The sequence below is a fragment of the Arachis duranensis genome, chromosome 3 (assembly GCF_000817695.3).
Source record: "Arachis duranensis cultivar V14167 chromosome 3, aradu.V14167.gnm2.J7QH, whole genome shotgun sequence".
Taxonomy (NCBI): domain Eukaryota; kingdom Viridiplantae; phylum Streptophyta; class Magnoliopsida; order Fabales; family Fabaceae; genus Arachis; species Arachis duranensis.
This window is the reverse complement of record NC_029774.3, coordinates 134,068,393-134,089,493: the sequence shown is the minus strand read 5'-3', so window position 1 is coordinate 134,089,493 and position 21,101 is coordinate 134,068,393. Positions and strand designations below refer to the sequence as shown.

The window sequence follows — 21,101 nt, the reverse complement described above, 5'->3', positions numbered from 1 at the left end:
TAATTTAGAATGCCCTCTTTTAGCAATTTGCGGATGTACTTTATAGTTAGTTTTCTTCTCCTCTAGTAAGACCAACACCAAAACTTTCCATCAACACTCATACCATAGCCATGAATGAGACATTGCAAACAGTAACCATAACCACAAGTCTTAAAAAAAAGAAGCAGCAAGAAACGCAAAATGAAGCAGAATGGCAAAGTCAAATCCACACACAACTTTTGTCAAACACCTGCAGTTCACCATCCATTGCTATACAAAACAAACCAAACCAAGCTGAGCACGTAAAGCTAGCATAATCCAAAAGATAAAAAGTTAACGGCAACAACTAAATAGAGCACTCGAAACAAACAATTGCAGCAATTCCAGCACAACAATCAGCAGAAGGAAAATAATAGAAAATAATAATGCAAGAACAGTAAAATGACTGACTGTTCGTGTTGGATGAGAAGGAAGATCGTGGATCAGTGAAGGGAGAGGCGCTATCCCTGCTTCGCTGCCGGTGTTGGTCACCGAAAGTGGTTTATTTGTTAAACTCGAAGATCAAGCGGCGGTGCCCAGTGTTAGAGTGATGTTCTCGTTCAGAATATGAAAGGAAAAGAGGGGGAGTTAGGAGAAAGGAGCAAGTAGCAAATTAGAAAAATTGGATAAAGAAAAAGAAAGAATTTAAGGGGTTGAAAAGTAATTTCATAAAAGAAATCCTGCTCAGACAAGTAAAACGGCAAAGCTGTCTCTCTGATCACTATTGAGTATACCCTGCTAAAACCCCAGTTTGAGGCAGGGAAAAAAAAGGAAGAAGGAGAAGAAGAAGAAGAAAATGGGATATTGGGACAAGTTCTTCACTATTCGAGGCACCAACGACCCTTTCGAGTGGTACGCTGAGTGGCCCTACCTCCGAGACCCGCTCCTCTCCCACCTCCCGCCGAATGCTGACGGCGGCGACGCCGCTCCTCAGCTGCTTATCCCCGGTTGCGGGAACTCCCGACTCTCCGAGCACCTCTATGACGCCGGATACACTGGACTCACCAACATTGACTTCTCCAAGGTCGTCATCTCCGACATGCTCCGCCGCAACGTCCGCCTCCGCCCTCACATGCGGTGGCGCGTCATGGACATGACCAACATGCAGGTGCGTGTCAACTGCTCGCTTTTCGAGTTCAAAGCTGAAGCAGCCCTTCGGGTTTTGAGTTATCTGATTCCTGCGTGGTTTTCATTCTTTTTAAATGCTGGTATGCAGCTTGAAGACGAAAGTTTTGATGCAGTTATTGATAAAGGTGGATTAGATGCTTTGATGGAGCCAGAGCTTGGCCCTAGTTTGGGAAATCAGTATCTCTCAGAGGTTTCTATGATTTCTTTGATCTATTCTAGTTATTATTGTGAAGAATAATATAGATTAATTAATTGGTCATGTGAACTTGTACTGATTCGTATTTCCAGGTAAAGAGAGTTTTGAAGCCAGGGGGGAAATTTTTGTGCCTTACCTTGGCTGAATCTCATGTACTTGGTACGTTTCTGCAGTTTTTGTTACTCCATTTGTTTATTATGATAGTTAGAATATTTGGTTGACAAAGGTGACTAGTTCTGATGATAATAGTTCCTTTTGTGTGTGTTTTCCTTTTCTTTTCTGCATAATGCAAATCTCATATGAAAAAGAAACATGTTGATGCAGAAGCTATTTCGGCTCTAAGTTCATTTTGGATTCTTTGTAGTGAACTTGGACAAGGAGCTTTGTTACTGTGAACTGTGAAAGAAATGATCTTCTGGACCTTGTTTTGCGTTTTAACTTCATTTGATAATTTTTTTATATCTTTAAGGGAAGAAATTGACCTGGTTGGTCTTGGAGGAAACTAATTCAGGCCTTTTCAGGTCTACTCTTTTCGAAGTTCCGCCTTGGATGGAAAATGAGTGTTGATTCCATACCTATGAAGTCTTCTAATAAATCTAGCCTTCAAACATTCATAGTTGTTGTGGAGAAAGAGCTGTCTACTTCAGTGCATCAGATTACATCGTTACTTCAGGATTCAACTCTTCATTGTAGTTCAAAACAGGTAAGATGCATGGCCTAATTCTGGTGTTTCGTTGGTGTGGATGCTTTTTTTAATGAGGATTCATGGATGGTTAATGCAGCATTTGTTAGATGCACTAGATTATGCTGTAGCTTGACCTTTAATTGTAATGATTTTATAGGATAGCTATCTGGTAGGTGAAGTTGTATGATCTGGATCAGGAAGGAGGAAAGAGAGAAAAGTGAGTAAGTGACTATGGGTACTACACGGTTGAGTTAATTAGGTCAAGAGCTGGTATGGTACATTGGTACTATTATTACAAACCAAGCCAATTAATATAGGAAGAGTCCAATGCCTAATTCAAGTTGGAGAAGGGATGAGTAAACAGAATGAAATTAGGGACAGCTCCTAAGATTGTTTTTCAGTTAGATAACTAATTAATTTATAATATATGCATGTTCTTAAAAAAATGTTTAATATATTTATGTTAGATCGTGTATTTTACATCTGTTAATTTCTGGTGTTTACGCTATGCCTTCTCATTTGTGCAAGGCTTCTGGACTCCATGAAGCTCTAGAAAATGAAAATCAACTTCGTGAAAAATACACCAGTAGCTCTCATATATTATACTCTCCGGAAGATCTGCAAGGGGAACTGACAAAACTTTCCCCAGGTCGACGATTTCAGCTAACTTTGGGTGGACAAGGGTGCTCTATTTTTACCTATCATGCTGTAGTTCTTGATGCTGAGGAACACTTTGACTCATTTACCTATCACTGTGGGGTTTTCATTGTGCCTAAGGTGTGTGTGTGAGCAGATTTCCCTTCCTGTTTTATGTGTTGTAGTTCCACCTGATTTCATATCAAGAATAAATTTTTCTTACCATATTAATATTAGCTCATGATTTTTTTACGATTTCCACTGGTTTTGTCATCTTCACTTCAGATTAATGTACAAGTTGTATTGACAACTTAATGAATGTGAAGGTATTGTCATGAGAAAGAATTGTGCTAATTACAAAATATTTGATGCTACACACAGACATAAATAAATGCGTGCAATTTATCCAACTGCTCTACTATGTCAGGCAGTTATTCTTCTGCTTGCATTTCATAACCGAATGTGAAATTTCAGACACGTTCTCGTGAATGGCTTTTCTTTTCTGAAGAAGGACAGTGGATGGTGGTCAGAAGCTCAAAAGCAGCTCGTCTCATAATGGTATTATATTATTAGCAAACTAACATTGCATTTTCAATGTTTTTCCATTCTTGATTATTTTGAAGATAATTTCATAACTGAAGCTTCTATGCAATCTTGAAACTATAGGTTTTGTTGGATACCAGCCATATAAAGGCCAGCATGGATGAGATTCAGGTAGACATCTTATTCTTCATGGGACATACCATTCTAATGAGTTAACTGTAATTCTTTTTACTAATATTGGCTTGTTATTCCTTTTCAGAAAGATTTGTCTCCGTTGGTTAAACAGTTGGCACCTGCAGAAAATGAGAATGGAGCTCATATACCGTATGTAACTTATACCCAATTCCTTTATTTGTATCTCCCTTGGTTTTGGCCCATTTAATTTAAGTAACCACTATATTCTATTGAGGTGTTAATGTATGTATTCCCAAATATTTAAGCATGATATTTTGCTGTACAACAGCAAATAAGTTGTGCTTCTGGGGTGCTGCACTTATATAAATGCAAAAGTCAGGGAAGCTTTTAGAAGGCAGTTTATATCTTATATTCTAATCAGCCACATATCCTGTAACAAATGTTGACACTATTACTTGAAAGTTTAGAGGCAAGGGTATACCTTGTTCTGCTACAGAGATTCCATTGCAACATAAGATGATTAATTATGGTCTACTGTGATTATGATTTTTTTTTTTCAAAAAAAAATATAACCTGAAATGCCATATCGCCATTCAGGTTTTGAGAAATTCTGATTAAATCTTCACATAAAGTTTCCGTTAGGAAAGGATTTGTGTTCAGTTTTCATCTTCCATGTCCTACACTTAGAGGGGAGGAAGCCATAATGTAACTTTTGAATATAATATGCATAAAGTAAGCAAATAGTTTCTAATATCATTATATACAGGGTTGGTACGGTAATGTTGGTACTGCTGGCTCTCTTACTATCCAGGGCAGTGTTTGTTTGTTATTAGTATTGGCTAAGCTATTTTTTAATGATGTGTAGCTCATCATTATATACTTGATGAGTCAACCTTTCTCATAAATTCTTGAATATATATCTCTACAGCTTCATGATGGCAAGTGAGGGTATCAAGGAACGAAGCATTGTTCATCAGGTTAGTAACAGCGTACATTATGTTATTTAAGTTGTGATTCCACTTTCTACATTGGTTTACATTATTGTAATGGTTTACTTGATTTGAAATGCCCACCATACATAATATCATCAATAATGATGTGTTTTGTAGGTCTCATCTTCGTTAACTGGATCAATTGTTGTTGAAGATGTAGTTTATGAAAATGTTGACAGTGAAGTCAGTAGTATTTTTCCATCTAGAGAGTTGGTGTTTCGTCGCCTTGTTTTTGAGAGAGCTGCAAATCTGGTGCAGTCTGAAGCTCTATTAAAAGATGAAAATTCATCTACCAAATTGGTTAGTGAGACAGAGAGGAAGAAAACCAACTCATCTTCTAAATCTAGGAAAAGTGGATCTCGGAGACAGAGTAGCGGTAAATATTTCCTATTTGTCTCCCATATCTTTTAAATCACAGTTCAATACATCATTGCTGATGCAACTCCCTTACATGATCTGCAACTAATTTGTCAAATCATGCTGTAGTGCGTTCAAAATATCATGTTGTATTCATTATTGGCCTTTCTCTTAAAGTATTTTCTAGTTCAAAAGATGATTTGCAATGATAATTATCTCCCATTTTAGCCTTTAGGGTGTGTTTGGCAAAGCTGTAAAATTAGAATTATTTCAATAATAGCCTATTTATATAATCAATTTACGTGTTGATACATGTGCTGAAAATTGGGTTTGAGATAATTTATTTTGTTTGGATTGTACGAAAAAGTTGTTTTATGTGATAAAATTACAAAAAGGATATAGAATTATTATCTATATATAATATTTGAGTCAATTAGGAAAAAGCACAATAATCTGTGTGTAAAAAGATTTTTCAGAAAAAGAAACCCAGATATTAGCTTATGCTTTTTTCCCCCCTCAAAAAATAGCTTCTCTTTTTCTTTTCTTTTTTTTTTTAATAAGCTTTTAAACACTTTCAAGAAACTCAGCCAAACATGTTGAAAATTTTATAACAATTTTTTTACCAAAATAAGTCTCTTTAGGGAGTTTCCAAACATAGTTGAATTTTCTTAGAACTGTTTTGTACCTACTTCCTATTATAAGAGAGCTGATTATACAATTTTAAATTATTCTGTTTGTTCAAATGAAATTGTCTAATATCTTCTGTTATTTATCGCTTTAATCCTGTGTTAATATACTATTTTAACTGATTGTGTAGAAGCAAGGAACCAGTTTGCAGTTTATCATGGCTATGCAGCTAGTTCCTATCATACAGGGATTATTTCAGGATTCATGCTAATATCTTCTTATATGGAAAGCATGACATCAAGTGGAAAAATGGTTCGTATTTCCCGTTTTAGTCTCGGAATATTACAAGAAGGGAACTCGAAAGTTGTAGATTTTTTTTGCAATCTTGAAATATATTTAACCAAGAATTCTTTATTTTCCTCATCCTTTTTTTTTTAAAAAAATTTCATTTATATTTTCAATTCCTTTAAATAATCAAATCATAAAACATTAAAAAAAATTTAACATATCATTGATAATTTGTATTGGGTGTCAAATCTCTAGTATGATGGTTGAAACCTGAAAGTATCTATTTTACTATTAGATTTACATTTATGAGGTGCATTGATGTTTGGCTTTTCGAGATCTTTGTATGATCAGTTATGCCTAGTAACTAATACAGAGTCACAATTTTTTTGAAGGTAATGCTAAGTAAATGCCAAATCTTTCTTCTTTTTTATTTTTGGCATTCGGTGATATAAAACTTTCCATTACTGTTCAATGTCCATTATTGCTGATATATGCAAATTCTATATCTCAGGTTAAAGCAGTAATAATAGGTCTTGGAGCAGGTTTACTTCCTATGTTTCTTCATGGATGTATCCCCTTTTTGGAAATGGAGGTAATTTTTTCCCCTAGTAATTAAGTGAGAAAATAAATTAGATTTCAGACCCAGTGCTTGCTTGTATGCAAGATGGTTTACTCTTATGATTTTATGTAATATCATATTCTCGATATTTATTTATATCTACAGGCAGTGGAGTTAGACCCCGCAATTTTAGATATTGCAAAGGACTATTTCGGTTTTGTAGAGGATAACCGCCTAAAGGTAGGTAACATACATATGCATCTCTCTCTTCTCAGGCTTCCGTTGAAACTTGAAATTATGAACCAAACTTGAAATTTTGAACCATTTGGAACTGTTTCTTTAAAGAATTGAGAAGCGACCGTAGCTAAGATTGATACAGTCAAAATTGGGAGGACAAAAGAAGAAAATATCGGGAGGGGCTGTAACATAAATCTAACTCCAGCTGGAAGCAAAGAAGTAAAGTGAGATTGCTGATTTTCATAGAAGGAATTATCTACATGAAATAGTTAATGTTTTGAATTGAAGCTTTTTCTGTCCCTGCTTTGAATCATATGATTTCAACTGTTCTAAGTAGATATTTTGATCCTTGTATTTTGTTGGGTGTTGTTTTTTACACTAGGTTTTAGATATTTGATTTTAAACAAGCCAAGAATGACAAAAATGTGGTAATAGCTGATAAAGTAAAAGATTGGTGGGGGGCTGTTGTCACGATGACTGACTGAAGTCTATATCACAACATAAGATTTTTTATGAGTCAATCTTGGGAATGGTGGTTAAAACTGTATTAAATCCCATTATGCTGGGTTCAGGTGCATGTAGCTGATGGAATCCAATTTGTCAGAGATTTTGCCAGTTCTGCAGCAGGTCAGATTCAAGAAAATGGCACTGATTCTGAATGTATTGAGTCCCCTTCCAATGGGAGTTCAACGTCTCATGCAAGTGTAGAGGCAAGGAAAGTGGATATAATTATTGTTGACGTTGACTCTTCAGACCCAAGGTGAATTTTTTTAAGTTTTCGGCATATAGTTATTGTTGATATAGACACTCTCGTCTATGATTGAACAACTACTTATCCATTGCATATTGTGTGCAGCTCTGCAATGGCATGCCCTGCTCCAGATTTTGTTGAGGAGTCTTTTCTAGAGACTGTAAGGGATAAACTCTCAGATCAAGGTCTCTTTGTTGTCAATTTGGTCTCCCGGTCCCAAACGATAAAAGACATGGTTCGCTTGAAAATGAAAAAGGTGAAAGTAAATATTAGCATCCATATTGGTTTGGAGTGTGCTCTTTCTCCTCTAGCTTTGTATCTTTGTTTAATTTGTCACATATGCCTCATGCAGTGACAGCATTGTGTTAACATTTTTTTTGACGGTGTGTTTAGTATGCTTTTTAGAGTGATGTCTCCATCTTTTTGTTGGTTTATAGACTGATATCTCCATTTTTATTTATGTTTTTTGGTTCTTCTGTCTTTTATATAGGTTTTCGGCCACCTCTTTTGCCTCCAACTTGATGAGGATGTCAATGAGGTCCATTTTGCGCTCAAATCAGAATCATGTATTGAGGATAGTTCCTTTCCCGAAGCTTCTCTTAAACTTGATAAATTATTCAAGTTTAAACATCCAGAGATTGGCCAAAACATCATTAATGCGACAAAGAAGATCAGACGTTTGAAGTGATGACCAGCATCCTTTCCAGCTTGTCTCTGAGCAATGCACTCTGCAATCTTTATGGCTGTGAGGGCTTGCTTCGGAAAGGAAACTATTTTGCCATGCCAAAATGATCATGTGAGTAATATCAAGTCTTTGATCTTTGGATTGGGTTGTCTTGTACTCGTCAATGAGATACTTGTGTTAGAAGATGTATAAATTGCTTATAAAATTACACAACAATCAGAATGTATCAGAATTTTGAAGTGATAGAATGGGGTCAAAGTTGCTGATTAATATGACCTAAGAATAGAGTCATTGGTGGGTAAAAATTCTGTTTTGTTTGACCCCTACTTTGGGCATCTTCATATTTTTTTGAAAATAAATATTATAGTGGTGGGTTCTCCCCAAGAATAGCATATTTTGGGACTTCTTTTTTCTGTGTATATCTATAATTCTGCTTCTGCAATCCTTCTTTAAAACTGGAAATAGTTCAAGCTTGTTGTGGCACACAGGAAATATTTAGACTAAACCCCAGAAGGATGTTAAGTCAGTATATCAGAACAGACTATCTTGCTGCATGCATAAAGGATGGTAAATAACTACGTAGAAAATTAAGAGTTTATTTGCTGCTGCTTTTTTCATATATTGTACTATATAAATCATAACATAATGATAGTATTTCTACAATTGTATAGTGAATACAATCAAGGGTAGTTTGTTCATGTCCGCCTGTTTCACACACCCAACAGATTCTAAACGCTGCTTACGAAGCCATCACTTGACGGTGATGTGCACCTTGCCTCCACAGCCAATGTTTTGACAACACCTTCACATGGGTCACCTCCGAACACACTGCTCGATATTTTGATTGAACAGCTACTTTTCCCTTGGCAAGCCTGTATACCACGAAAAATATATTTAGAAACCTAAGCGTGAAAATTTGTACATTAAGTTTGTGTGAACCATGCAACTAATTATGTTTGATATAGCATAAATTATGATAACACAGCCACCCGTAATATCGGATTACTAGAGGAGATTTATAATCTTTGCATTCTCCCATATAATATCTTCCCATTCTCTTTTCCATTTCTTTGGTGAATCGGAGAAGATATCATTCATGAAAAAACTGTAAGCCTGCATCAAATGAGATGTAAAACTGCACGAGTATACACAAGCAGAGCAGCAGCACCTCCCATACACCAAAAAAGTTTTAATCAATTTTCTTCTTATATAAATGTACATCCACTGGCAACAGTAAAACTTCAACAGGGTAATTATTTCGTAAGATAGCCTGCCCCTTCAATTTTATTCACGTGATTTCTAATTCAAATTCACAACCGAAAGCTTGTGTAGCTTTTATTTCATTCAGGAAACTAATTCATAGGCACTCAAGTAAAAAGCAACTTGCTGGAGTTTACCTTGGATACCGTGGACATTGAACTAGGTGCATGGCATTGCCCTTGAGAAAAATTCTGACAACTACCTTCAGGTGTTCCAAAACCAGCAAAAGTTATGGAGGAAATTATCTGTCCATCTTGGCACCATAAATGCATTTCAGGAATCATATTATCTACGGAAACTTCTTGACCAATGACATCTACATTCACCAATTTCTGCAACGGTGGATAGTGCAATTCTGACACTTGAGCACATATTGTCCTGGCTGAATGCAACTTAACAGAAATCGCAAACGGATTTCCACCTGTTTCCTCCAAAATGACAAGTAAATTGTTTGATGCTCTCAGCCATGACCGTGGCACGTGGTACCTGGAGATTGATCAATAACAGTTAAATAGTATATCTCAAAAGTTTCTTTTCGATACCTACATATACATATATTCACATGATAGTACAATAATGGATTTAAAGGTGCAAATCATTGGAGGATATACAAGGTTTGAGTAGGTTTTCCACAATTAGTTGTACACTTGTCCGAACTGTATGCTCCACGATAATCACAAAATTGTTCACATCCATCTTTAGGGGAGACCTGTGTCCAGTATCGTCCAATATGATTGCCATTCACCCAAACCTGACCTTTCCCCATGCTTTGCAGGTCAAGAGCAATTGGATTTGTGCCATCAGGGACATCAAAATATGTCTGCATCAATAAAAGACGCATGTGAGGTCAGGATCTACAATCATTATTCAAGGTTTAAATGTGTTAGACATCAGCAGAAAGTACACAACAATAATGATAATTTACTGACAAACCATTCTTTTGTCTAGTCACTTTATAGTCAGCTTTTTGGGAAGATTGTTCTTGACATTTATTTTGGTCTGCCTTAGCCAATGATCAAAAGTCCAATCCTTGCTTCTGATCAGTGTGAATTTGTCTAGTCACTTTATAGTCAGCTTTTTGGGAAGATTGTTCTTGACATTTATTTTGGTCTGCCTTAGCCAATGATCAAAAGTCCAATCCTTGCTTCTGATCAGTGTGAATTTATGGACCAACTCTACCTATTTATATATCGCTACCTATCAATTTAACCTTTTAGAACAAGTAGTTTTATGATATGATGTTAGAATTCTATGACCAAAAGGCCTTGGATTCAATCCTTGTTTAAACCCCCGAAAAGAAAGAATTTCAGTATAAGGCAAAAAAAAATCTATGCAAAACTCACGAAATTCCAAAAAAATGGAATCTTGTGTGATGCGGTGTGTGTTAGAGATACAACATTTAGATTGTTATGAGAAGACTTAAAAATAATTTAATTATTTTGAAAGACCCCCTTAAGTAGCTCTTGTAGAAAATGTGCAGGCTTATTTCTCATTGTGCCTAAATTCTACTTTATTTGGAAAAATTGTATTAAGAATCAAACTTGTGCGAAGGTTTCGATGCCATGATGATGACTAACTTAGAAGCTTAAAGCTATTATGTGTGGGCTCATGAATGGATTTATATTACTAATGAAATAAAATCAATAAAAATTAAATTATAATCTATTTCTGTGTGTCATATTTTATTATACAACTCTCATAGATATCTCAGTTCGACAGCCCTCTAACTAGTACCTTGTACCATGTAAATATGGATGGAAGGGCATCAGGACTTAATTCAACCCATTCTGCATTATCATTCTCTTCACTGTAAAATTCTAGAAACTCACCCTGAAGTCCAACCTGGTAGAGAAAATGAGAATAAACAGTAGTTAGTAATAGTATTTTCTGATAGGAGCACAGTTATAATGCCTTATCAACAAGTAAGGTTCTCAAAGATTTATATGCATACCTGGTAGGTCCAAAATGATTTTGAAAGATCTATATCTCCATTTTCGAATCCCGTGAGCTTGATTGTACCTCTAATCCCTCCACCATCTTTCTCAAGGAAGGCACCATAATTCTGTAACAGTGTGTCATAAGTGAAGTAAGTCAGCAATCATTATTCCTCTCCCTCATTTGTATTACTATCAATTGAACGGTTCAAAATAAAAAATAAATAAAAAAGATATATGTTTAATTGTTAATGAATGTGTATTCAATTCTTAAGCTATCAATTGATACCTACTTACACACACGCACAATGATTTTAAAATAATTTAATATTCTGGTACTATCCATGGTAGGACTTTCACCTGTAAGCCCACTGTCTGAGATAACAGTGTTAAATCATTGTATCCTGGAGCAAATTGAACTGTCTGGACCACCTTGACCCAATGACCAACAGTGTTACCTTTACTTGGAAAAGACACGGAGCTATGTGAGAATATAAACGCAATATCATGATTAAATTATAAAGCCTAACAGTTGCAAACACCACATTTCTATTCAAGGAAACAAAGGGAATTCAGCTAGATGTAGGATCAGCGAACTAGCATGGACATTTGGCATGAACAGAGCCTGAATAAAAATGGCATCGGTATATGGGATGAAAACAAAAGGGGGTAAAGAAGCAAAGAGTAAGACCAGAAAACTAGAGAAGAAATCATTCCAACTAGGAAGATGTTTAGTGCAGTAATCAAGAAAGACATTATCCTCATCATCTGCACCTAGATTGAAACTGTTAACAAAAGCTGGATGATCACTGGTACTAACCTGCAGATCATTGTGCTAGCCTAAACCTCCAGCCAGATTGTTTTTTTCCTAATATAATATTGGCTTTTCAGTTTGAGTAAAATTATCCTCGTATTTTCACTAACTAGTATTAATTACTAAAGATAAAAAGCCACATAGGTACATGATGAGCCCAAAACCAACCAGGATTTCATATGATATATTCCTCCCAATGGTTAGAAACTGTTAGACACAATCATAGATCATGAGTTTTATTTTCTTGGATGACAACTTGGAGACGATTAGCCGAATAGCCGATAATGCAAATGTTAAGAATTGCTGGGTCAACTACAGAATTATGAGCATTATTTTAGGAAATATACAAAAAAGAAAGATGCCATCTACAAATAAATATAGCATCCATTTGACTGTACAATATCATTACCTATAAGCTGGCCATTGATAAATACACGCAATATGTCACGGATGCCATCTATAGTAAGTTTTGGAGTAACATCATTTTCCTTCCAAAACAAGATGTCGCTATCTGAAACATATATTCTGCATTGTGTATAGACAGATGATTAGAAACGAAGCTAGCAGCTCATGGAGGGTGTCTTATTCTCTCTCACATTTTCTTCTACTCTTTTGATCTTGTTAGAGATAAGGATTGCAATTAGTCACCAGTTGTTACGATGCCTCAATAATTCCCCCATCTTAAAAAAATATATATAATTAAAATAATGTAGAGGTTTAGATGCATAGTGGCTCTATGTTTTGGGTGAGTGACACTGAGGTTAATAACTTTTTCTAGGTCATTCTTGAGCAGGAAATATATTCTCCATCCCTATCCCCATACTCATAATGGGGTCAGATACACATCCCTGTTAGCACACTTGGTTAGATAATTTCTTTTGTTTGTTGGGGTGGGGGTTGATAGAATCCTTCATTACCTAAACAACAAAATAATAACGAATAAAACAGAACAAAATAAACAACTAGTTAAAAGGAAAACTGACAGAAAAAAATTGTAAGGAGTTTAATCTAAGTTGAAAGAGCCAAGGAGGAGTTCAAAGGAAAAAGTTTTTACTTCGTGAGCATGTTAAATATAAAACAGCAATTACCCAAATCAGTCTCCGAGGTTTTTAAAATCGGACATCTTAGTCTCCTAGATTTCAAAATACACAAAACAGTCCCCAACGTTTATCGGACAATACAGTCCTTCTCCAAAACTGGGGAAGTTGGTTCTTGACATCTAATGAAAATTTTACCTAAATTAAAATGGGTAACTAGTAAAGCATACATGCTACTAAGACAGTAAAACAAGCCACATAATTTCCTTTCTAAAAGCATATGATAAGAATGCAGAATATTTAGGGATATGCATATTTACCTGGTTGAATACCAAAGATAATCAGATTGATCCTTTGTTACATTTAAATGCTCCAATATACCTTGTACAGTGAAACTGCTGTTACTCCAAACACGAATTGGCTCTTTTGCAGTCACCCAAGAACTTGAGCTGCGGAAAATGCCATCTTGATTGATCAATTTCTGGGATGGGAAAAGACTTGAGACAAGTGGCAAATCAAAGTCTAACAATTTGACTGAAGTTTGTGCTCCAATCTGTGCAAATTTAAATATGAAATTGTCAGACAACCTGATATAATATAAACCTGATATAATATAAACGCAGCTATAATAAGTTTAATTGGCATCTTAAAACATGTATACTTTGCAAAAATTACTGCTTGAGATTACGAGGAATTTAAGCAGGTACAATGCAAACAACCAAGTGAAAAATACTTTCAGGTAGAAAATTATTTTAGTTATAAGAATACTTAGAAAAGTAGTTTAATTATCAATTTTAAGTTTCAACTGACTAATATGTAGATCTTGGGTATCAAATTCTGGAAAGATCTATAAGTAAACCAACATTCAGATAAAGACAGAAGATGATATCATGCCAACTTTTTTTATGCCTAAAAATTATTCCAATGCATAAAACATACCTTGGCAGTATTGTAAACTGTATTCCTGCAATCTGGTAAAATACTCACAGACCATGGTGGTAGAGTATATGTTCGACCTTGGAAGGTCACAGTAGCTGTTTTCTTTTCGTCAATGTTGGCAAGAAATGCTGAGCATATACTAGAAAATCCAGAAAGAGACAAGTTCACTAATTTAGGGCGAACATCTAATTGGTACACATGTGCCTGAAATTGGTAAGAGAACCTAATTCAGTAAAATAAAAGCACTGCACAATTTTCCATACGGCAATATGAAAAACCAAGCCTTACTCACTATGTGGGGATTAGCTAACATAAGGTACTAAGTTCATCGTGAATGTCTGCGTTAGCACAAAACTTAAATTTGTAAATGATAACAGTAGCTTTTCTCTTTTTCTTTTGCAAAAAAGAATGTAAGTTCGGCCGCCGAAGTGAAAACCCTAATATAGAGGTGAAGATTGGAGAAAACATTCTACGAAAAGTTAAAAGTTTTAAGTATATTAGGTGCATCATACAGGATAATGAGAGATTGAACATGTAAATTATAGGATCCAAGCAGATTGGTCAAAATGGTAGAGTGCGTCTGGTTTTATATGTGGCAAAAAAGTGTCTTTAAAACTTAAAGGTAAATTCTATCGTACTGCTATCAGACTGGCTATGTTTTATGGTATAGAGTGTTGGGCGGCCAAAGGGGAGCACGAACATAAGTTAAGTGTGGCAGAGATGAAGATGTTGAGACGGATGAGTGATCATACGCGAATGGATAGAATAAGGAACGAATATCTAAGAGAGAGAGTTGGAGTAGCACCTATTATGGAAAAAATGGTAGAATTGCGTCTCAGGTGGTTTGGACATGTGAGAAGAAGACCAACAGAGCACCCAGTTAGGAAGGTAGATGAGATGGAAGATGGACAAGGGGTGAAAGGCAGAGGAAGACCAAGGAAGACCATCTATGAGGTGGTCAAACAAGATCTACATGTAAACGATCTCTCTGTAGACATGATACATGATAGAGCCCAATGGCGTCGTTTGATCCATGTAGCCAACCCCATCTGGTACTTAACTGGATTGAGCCATTCAACAAAGAATGCAAATTTCTCTACATATCTTCGGAATACACACAAAAATAGAAGACCATTCGCAATATGACATAGAAAGAAGAAGGTATATTTCAAAATAAGAGTTAACTTTCAGCAATCCTTCACCTGATACAGTGACTGCCAACAAATTATTTAATTAATCAACATAGTGCTTGAAATTCTATTAAATAAGCTATTTAAGGCTTGGCTCAAACCTCCTGCTTTGGGCCCAATTTTATGTATGTTGGTGAATCAGCTGCCACCAAAGCAGGCTCACAAAGCTTTAAAGCAGCATGTAAATCTTTCAAGTGACCCCATTTTGGCTCACTAAGCAGACCTAGACAAGTAGGTTTATTAATTGATTGTCATCAACAATCTCAACAGATGTATAAATCCCTAGATGCCATCTGAAAGAACAAAGTTTATTGTTATCATTCTACATACCATACTCATCAATTGGAGCATCATAATCATAACTTGTAATTTGCAGGGGTCCCCCTGCAGTGCGGCCAAAATTTGTTCCACCAAAAAACTGTAAACAAAAGAGGCTGGTCAAGATGCTGGTTACAAATAAATACCATGAAAACCAAAATATATTATCAAATTAAATGATATATGAAATATTAGGTTCATCATAAATATATCTTAAGTTCCACTAAAAAAAATAGAAAAGGTAATAAATTACCATATAAAAATAAGTAAACGGAACCAAGAAAGGATAATATATATTATATAAAAGAAAAAAAAAAGGCGCTGAAAGCATCTGTGATAAAGGAGCTTCAATGATGATAACTACACAGATTACCATATCTCAAACTATGATACACTTTAAAAATTTGTATTTTCAGTTTCAAGACAGCAGGTCAACAGCTGTGTTTGCATTTGCCCTTGCAAATTGGTAATGTTCTTTCGCACATTAGTCCAGCTTCATTCAGAATAAATGAACAAAAAAGAGAAAAGACGAGAAATAGAACAGCCAAAGCATGCCTCAAAGAAAAGAATAAAAGTTAGGTAGCCATTATATTAGAGCAGTAAATAAGCCAAAAGTGAACTTTTATCTAACTAGAAATTTCATTTACTATAAATTTACCATATAGTAGTTCTGAAAGCTTCCTCCACGCTGGAAAAACCGTGCAACAGCAAATGCAAGGTCTTCAACAGGTCTATGGGGCAATCTTTCCCCCCATTGAGTATACCTACAATTCAGTCAAATGAATCAATTCATAATTAAGATGTCAAAAATGACTAAATTAGTTCTTTAACCTTCTCTTATTATCTACACACAAACATGCAGAGAGAACCAAAATGAAAAATTTTGCATCATAAATAAATAAAGACAGTAGTTTACAGCTCAACATGGCATCTACCAGCCATCCAATCAGATGCTAATGTGGCTTGGTGAATCACAAAGTAGCCTTTTAGTAAGAAACAAAAAGATAGTTCCTAAGCCTATTTAGATAAGATAAAAGTAGGGGACAATACAAAAGAAAGATGCACCTATTTGTAACAGAGAAAGCCTGATGTATGGAGTGAGTATGCACTCGGAGGTACATCATACAGATAACAACATAGAGATGAGCAAATGTCAATCTTGAAACAGGAAATGAGCAAGAGAAGAGAGTACTACTCTATGAGTTGCTGCCAACAGTGAGGCAGACAACATTGAGCCACTGGTTATTGGAAACATCACATAGTTCCAATCCAGTAAAGCAACTAATTGACAAGGTTGAAGGGAGCCATATCTTTTTGGTTTGTTTCAAAATCTAAAAAACAAAACGGAAGGTAACTTCAATATTGAAGCACTTGAAGAGACGCGACTAATGCTGCCTGTATGAGCATCCTATAGCTATCATGCTATCCTCTGATATGCTACAGTGGTGGCTGCTAAAGCCAGTATAACAGTCTGATAATAGGTAACCCCTGAAGGATGTGATCATACCATCCATCCCAGTTCTCTGTCCACATAATTGGTTTGTGAGGAGAGTTAGGTTTGAACCCATCACAATAGTATGCGTTGCATGTATCAATCTGTGGACAACAATACACAATCTATGAATGCAAAAAAGAATAATCAACAAAAACATTACAGAAAAGGATTTTTGGAAAGGATATCTACAATGAGAAACACAGTACCATCCAGTAGGTTAATTATATACTTAACTGGAAACATTTTAAGTAAATTTCCTTTTCATTATTTTCCATGATCAGTTAAGACTGACCTGAACATAAGCAGCTTGCATAAAGTATAGCTAAACAGCTATCGCAATTGTTTTCAATAATGGAAGGTATTTAACTTACAATATCATATGGAGCATCAGTTTGCTTGCACATGACCCAAGGAACACCAGCACCAAGACTTAGAGCCATTCCAGCTGCCCATTTAGTATACTCTTTACCTGCCTTGCCAAAGGAGCCTTCAATGTTCCCATATTCATTCTCAATCTGACAAAAAACAGTTGATTCCTTGTTAAACTTCACATTCTACAAGGGAAGCATCAAATTTTCACTTGCATGTGGCAATACCAAGATAAGATATATAATATTAAAAAAAAGGGAGCACATTGCCAAATATCTAACAAAAATTAGGTGTCTGTTCATGAGCTTGAAAACTAATTCAGTTGTAACTTGATTTAATAATCAGAATACAAAACTGAAAAATATAACTATAGCCAGCATGTTAAATCAAATATACAGTTTATATGGATACATCAAAGATGTAGAAACAATCCCCAGCCTTTACCAATCGTACAGCATGTCGCGTATATAGCATGTCATCTATGTAGGTGATTCCAAGGGAGAGTAATGTAAGAAATTAGAAGAGAAAAATTCAGATATGTGAAATATCCATAATCCGGTAAATGCAGACCACTCCCGCAAAAAAAAAGACTTACCAATGTACAACGAGAATATGGAAAAGAAAAATTTTACTGCCTAATCTGGATAGATCAGCATCATGGCTATCAATATCCCGTAAAATATGAAAATAAAACCAATTATGCATATAAAGGCCAAACTCCACAGTCCATACTCAATTCCTACCTGCAACAAAATTATAGGACCTCCTTGCCAAGAAAACAGCTTTTCGTCTCTCATTATGTTCACCACCTTAGAAACAAACCGCTCCATCTCCACCTAAATAATGATTTTAACAAAAAGAAAGAAAAGAAAAGAAATGATGAATGCCATGGTTAAAGCGATTATTTACAGGTCCAATGACAGCAATTACTATGTAATTATGTGCTAACAAGGGCAATTTTACATACATTATTGCAGTGGTATTGTGTGGCTGATAAAATGACTCGGTTTAAAATTTAGGCTTTGTTTTGGAAATATTAGTTGAGTATTAAACAACAACAGTCGTTGAAATTATGACAGATAAATGACTATGTACAAAACTATTTTATATTTCTTCTAACTTGATTGAAAACAAAGAAATTTTACCTATACAATGTACTAACAGTTGCTCTTAATTTGTTATTTTATCACTTCTAAGAAGAGTTTAGAAAGAGCGATGCACAAAAATAGATTTGTAAAGGGAAGCTTTGAAATCACATTTCCAATTAAACAGAGGTAAAATTGATTGCACAGTATGCATGTTTGTGTGGAAGCAAGATATCATTAGCAAAATGAACATTGGGGATTATAGCATCATAAGTCAATGCAGTTTAGGTATCTTGAATCTAACATAAAAAGTGATGGAGAGATTGCAAGAGATACTCATACTAGTGCATATACAATTGTGCTGAACAGAGACACATGCACTTGTCATGTGATAGTCAAAATCTGAGAACAGTGAATAAAGTGGAAGAATACATAGAATAATATCAAATACAAAAGAAGCAAAAAACTGCCACAGATCTGCCAAGAAAAACAAACATAAAAGAAAGCATGGTATAGCCTTCTACCTTGAAAGGTTCATTGTCTGTTCTAAATACAATACCAGGGATATCACGCAACCACACAGGAAAACCCCTGAAAACATAGCACATGAACCAAGGAAGACGTTGTCAAAGTTTTTATCTAATTTTTCAATAGAAACGTAACAGGTAACCAATGGATAGCATCTACTGCACAAAGTTTATACTTCTATCTGACTTCCAGTAATATTGACAAGTTGTCAAAAGCTAGCACACATTTCTATGCACAAAGCAGAAATTACTCCCTGACTTCGCAGAATCCACTGTGTCTGATGCAATGTAATTATTGTTCAACTTTGATGCATAATTATGACCAAAATAATCTTGTATGAGCTATGCAAATTATAAACTATTACATGAGTGGAAACATCGATGAAACAATCCTAGAAAACAACATGAACTAACACAGTAACTAAACAAAACATGCTTAACTGAAAATCATGCAACAAATGCATTCAGATGACATTATAGTATGCAAGTTGTCTTCATCAAGTTGTTTCACTCTTATTTTGTAAATAAATAAATAAAGGAAATATGAAACAGTAGAAACTTAAACAAGAAACTGCAAGATTAAAAAGAGTAAAAAGGGTGATACCCAAAGTTCCACTCAGCACAAGCATAAGGTCCTATACGCAAAAAGAAATAGAGTCCCTTGGATGCAACAAGTTTTGCAAACTTCACAAGATCATATCTCCCTTCAAAATTATACTGCATGAGTGCAAACACATGAAATAGAAAATAACTTGATATTGCTAAATAGAATAATTAAAACCAAGGCAAGGTTACCCTCCATAATATCCTGGACAAACATAATTTTTCACCTGTCCTCTCGCTGGTTCATGCCCATTCCAGAAGACATAAGTTTCAATTACGTCTGCCCCGCCTTCCTTGCTCTTTGCAATCAGATCAGGCCACATCTGAAAACAGTATGCCAAATGCATGAGACAGAAAATCCATTTTCAAAAGTCAACATTACAAGTTATATTATATAATACTCTTTCATATCCTATTCAACCTATGAACCTAATGAGTATTAGGCTATTACCTACTGCTCCATTTGTGACATATAAAGATTGCTGGATCAAGACAATTAACACTGCTATAATTATCAGGTTCTACTCTACAATAACCTTTCTTTCCCCCTTTTTTCGAACACACCTTCAATTTCCAGTAGCAAACATCAACTCGAGTGAGAGTAATAGTGCGAGTTTTATGTGTTGACTTTACTTGAAAATTCGGCATAATCATGATCCTGCATCCTTAACAAGGTCATGATCATCCAACACTAACATAGAAAATCCTCTGATCATGAAGCCATATAAGAAAAACGTTTAGCTGCATGTTATCTATGGTGGTGGTTGAAGCACAAGAAGAACGTGCATGATTGCTGAGTCAAACAACAAAATAGAGAGAGACAGAGAAGAAAAAGACCTCGGGAGTGGCGCGAGGGTAGTGAATTCCGGCAGAGATGAGGATGCGACGGTGGCCGTCGATAATGAGAGCCCTGTGATCGTAGCTGACATTGAAAGGCTTGAAGTATTCTTCTGCCTCCGTGACCGTTACGAAGCAGAAACACGCAAAGAGCACAATTCCGATTGTAGAAATCGACGTCAGCATCTTCTTGTTCTTCATTGCGCGAAGGCCACTACCAACCGGGGAGAGATAAAGAAAGAAAAAGATAAGGCAGAAATGAATAAAAGAAGCAGCACATAGAGACTGAGTAATGAGTGAGTAGTACACAACTCAGTACAAAGAAGGAAACAGAACCTAAGGTATCGTCCACGGCATCCTTCCCAGTTTGCGTGCGTGGCAAAGCCGCTGTAAATAACTAAATATAAAATAAAGATTACAGTTCCTGCGTAAAAGTGATGATTAAGGACCATAATTTAGCTAAATTTATTAGATTATTTAATAATTTTAAATATTAATTTTATATAAAATTAAATTTTTATTTTGATGATATCAAATATTTTATATAATTGTATAACTATATTTGTCATTTTAAATAATTATTTATACAATTAACAAAAATAATAGTTGTTTTTAATAATATCACATTATATAATACGGAGTTATGCTACACATACAAGTTTTTTTGGCTTACAAGTCTGATAACATGCACGTCACTCAACCGTTTCCAAAGCGCGCTCTCACTCACTATTATAGAAGATACTTCTTCTTCTTCACGTTCCTCCTTTTCCTCCTCTTCTTCCTTATTCTTCTCCTTCTTTTTTGTGTTTCTCCTTCTTTTTCTTTGCGTGATTCACCTTTACCGTTGTTTTCTTTT

The 21,101-nt window shown here is 35.4% G+C and overlaps 3 protein-coding genes across 6 annotated transcripts in view; 1 reads left to right on the top strand and 2 right to left on the bottom strand.

Annotated features, from left to right (window-relative positions):
• Nucleotides 1–797, bottom strand: part of LOC107482284 (geranylgeranyl transferase type-2 subunit beta 1) — a 3,758-nt gene extending 2,961 nt beyond the window's left edge. Inside the window, exon 1 of one of the 3 annotated variants that reach the window (XR_002373223.2) lies at nt 430–797. The gene's annotated coding sequence lies outside the window, so the exon portion shown is untranslated. The remainder of the gene's footprint in view (nt 1–429) is intronic. The other 2 variants (XM_052259004.1, XM_016102730.3) reach the window with 2 other exon arrangements.
• A 24-nt stretch (nt 798–821) lies between these two features.
• On the top strand, nt 822–8,256 carry LOC107482282 (uncharacterized; the record flags this gene model as incomplete). The annotated part of the gene is given in 16 exon segments (XM_016102728.3): nt 822–1,126; nt 1,235–1,336; nt 1,435–1,501; nt 1,864–2,045; nt 2,556–2,804; nt 3,138–3,221; nt 3,330–3,377; nt 3,466–3,530; nt 4,270–4,318; nt 4,451–4,709; nt 5,508–5,629; nt 6,117–6,197; nt 6,330–6,404; nt 6,974–7,161; nt 7,258–7,408; nt 7,643–8,256. Coding segments are annotated over 16 exon segments (2,225 nt in total), but the record flags the coding sequence as incomplete, so codon positions are not given.
• Nucleotides 8,257–8,417: 161 nt separating this feature from the next.
• LOC107482281 (beta-galactosidase 9) lies at nt 8,418–20,599 on the bottom strand. Of its 2 annotated transcripts, XM_052259003.1 has the most exons (20): nt 20,582–20,599; nt 20,246–20,459; nt 19,636–19,731; nt 19,410–19,522; nt 18,803–18,869; nt 17,937–18,029; nt 17,196–17,339; nt 16,837–16,925; nt 15,988–16,093; nt 15,342–15,429; nt 15,113–15,234; nt 13,822–14,025; nt 13,203–13,435; nt 12,255–12,370; nt 11,392–11,489; nt 11,049–11,159; nt 10,832–10,939; nt 9,709–9,917; nt 9,235–9,583; nt 8,418–8,709 (listed from the first exon to the last, which is right to left on the bottom strand). In XM_052259003.1, exons 2-20 carry the CDS (start codon nt 20,444–20,446, stop codon nt 8,566–8,568), a joined length of 2,691 nt encoding a protein of 896 aa, XP_052114963.1. In that variant the 5' UTR covers nt 20,447–20,459; nt 20,582–20,599; the 3' UTR covers nt 8,418–8,565. The 2 variants fall into 2 exon arrangements, with proteins under 2 accessions (XP_052114963.1, XP_015958213.1); XM_016102727.3 differs by lacking the exon at nt 20,582–20,599 and having other exon boundaries at nt 20,246–20,544.
• Between the last annotated feature and the right edge of the window lie 502 nt (nt 20,600–21,101).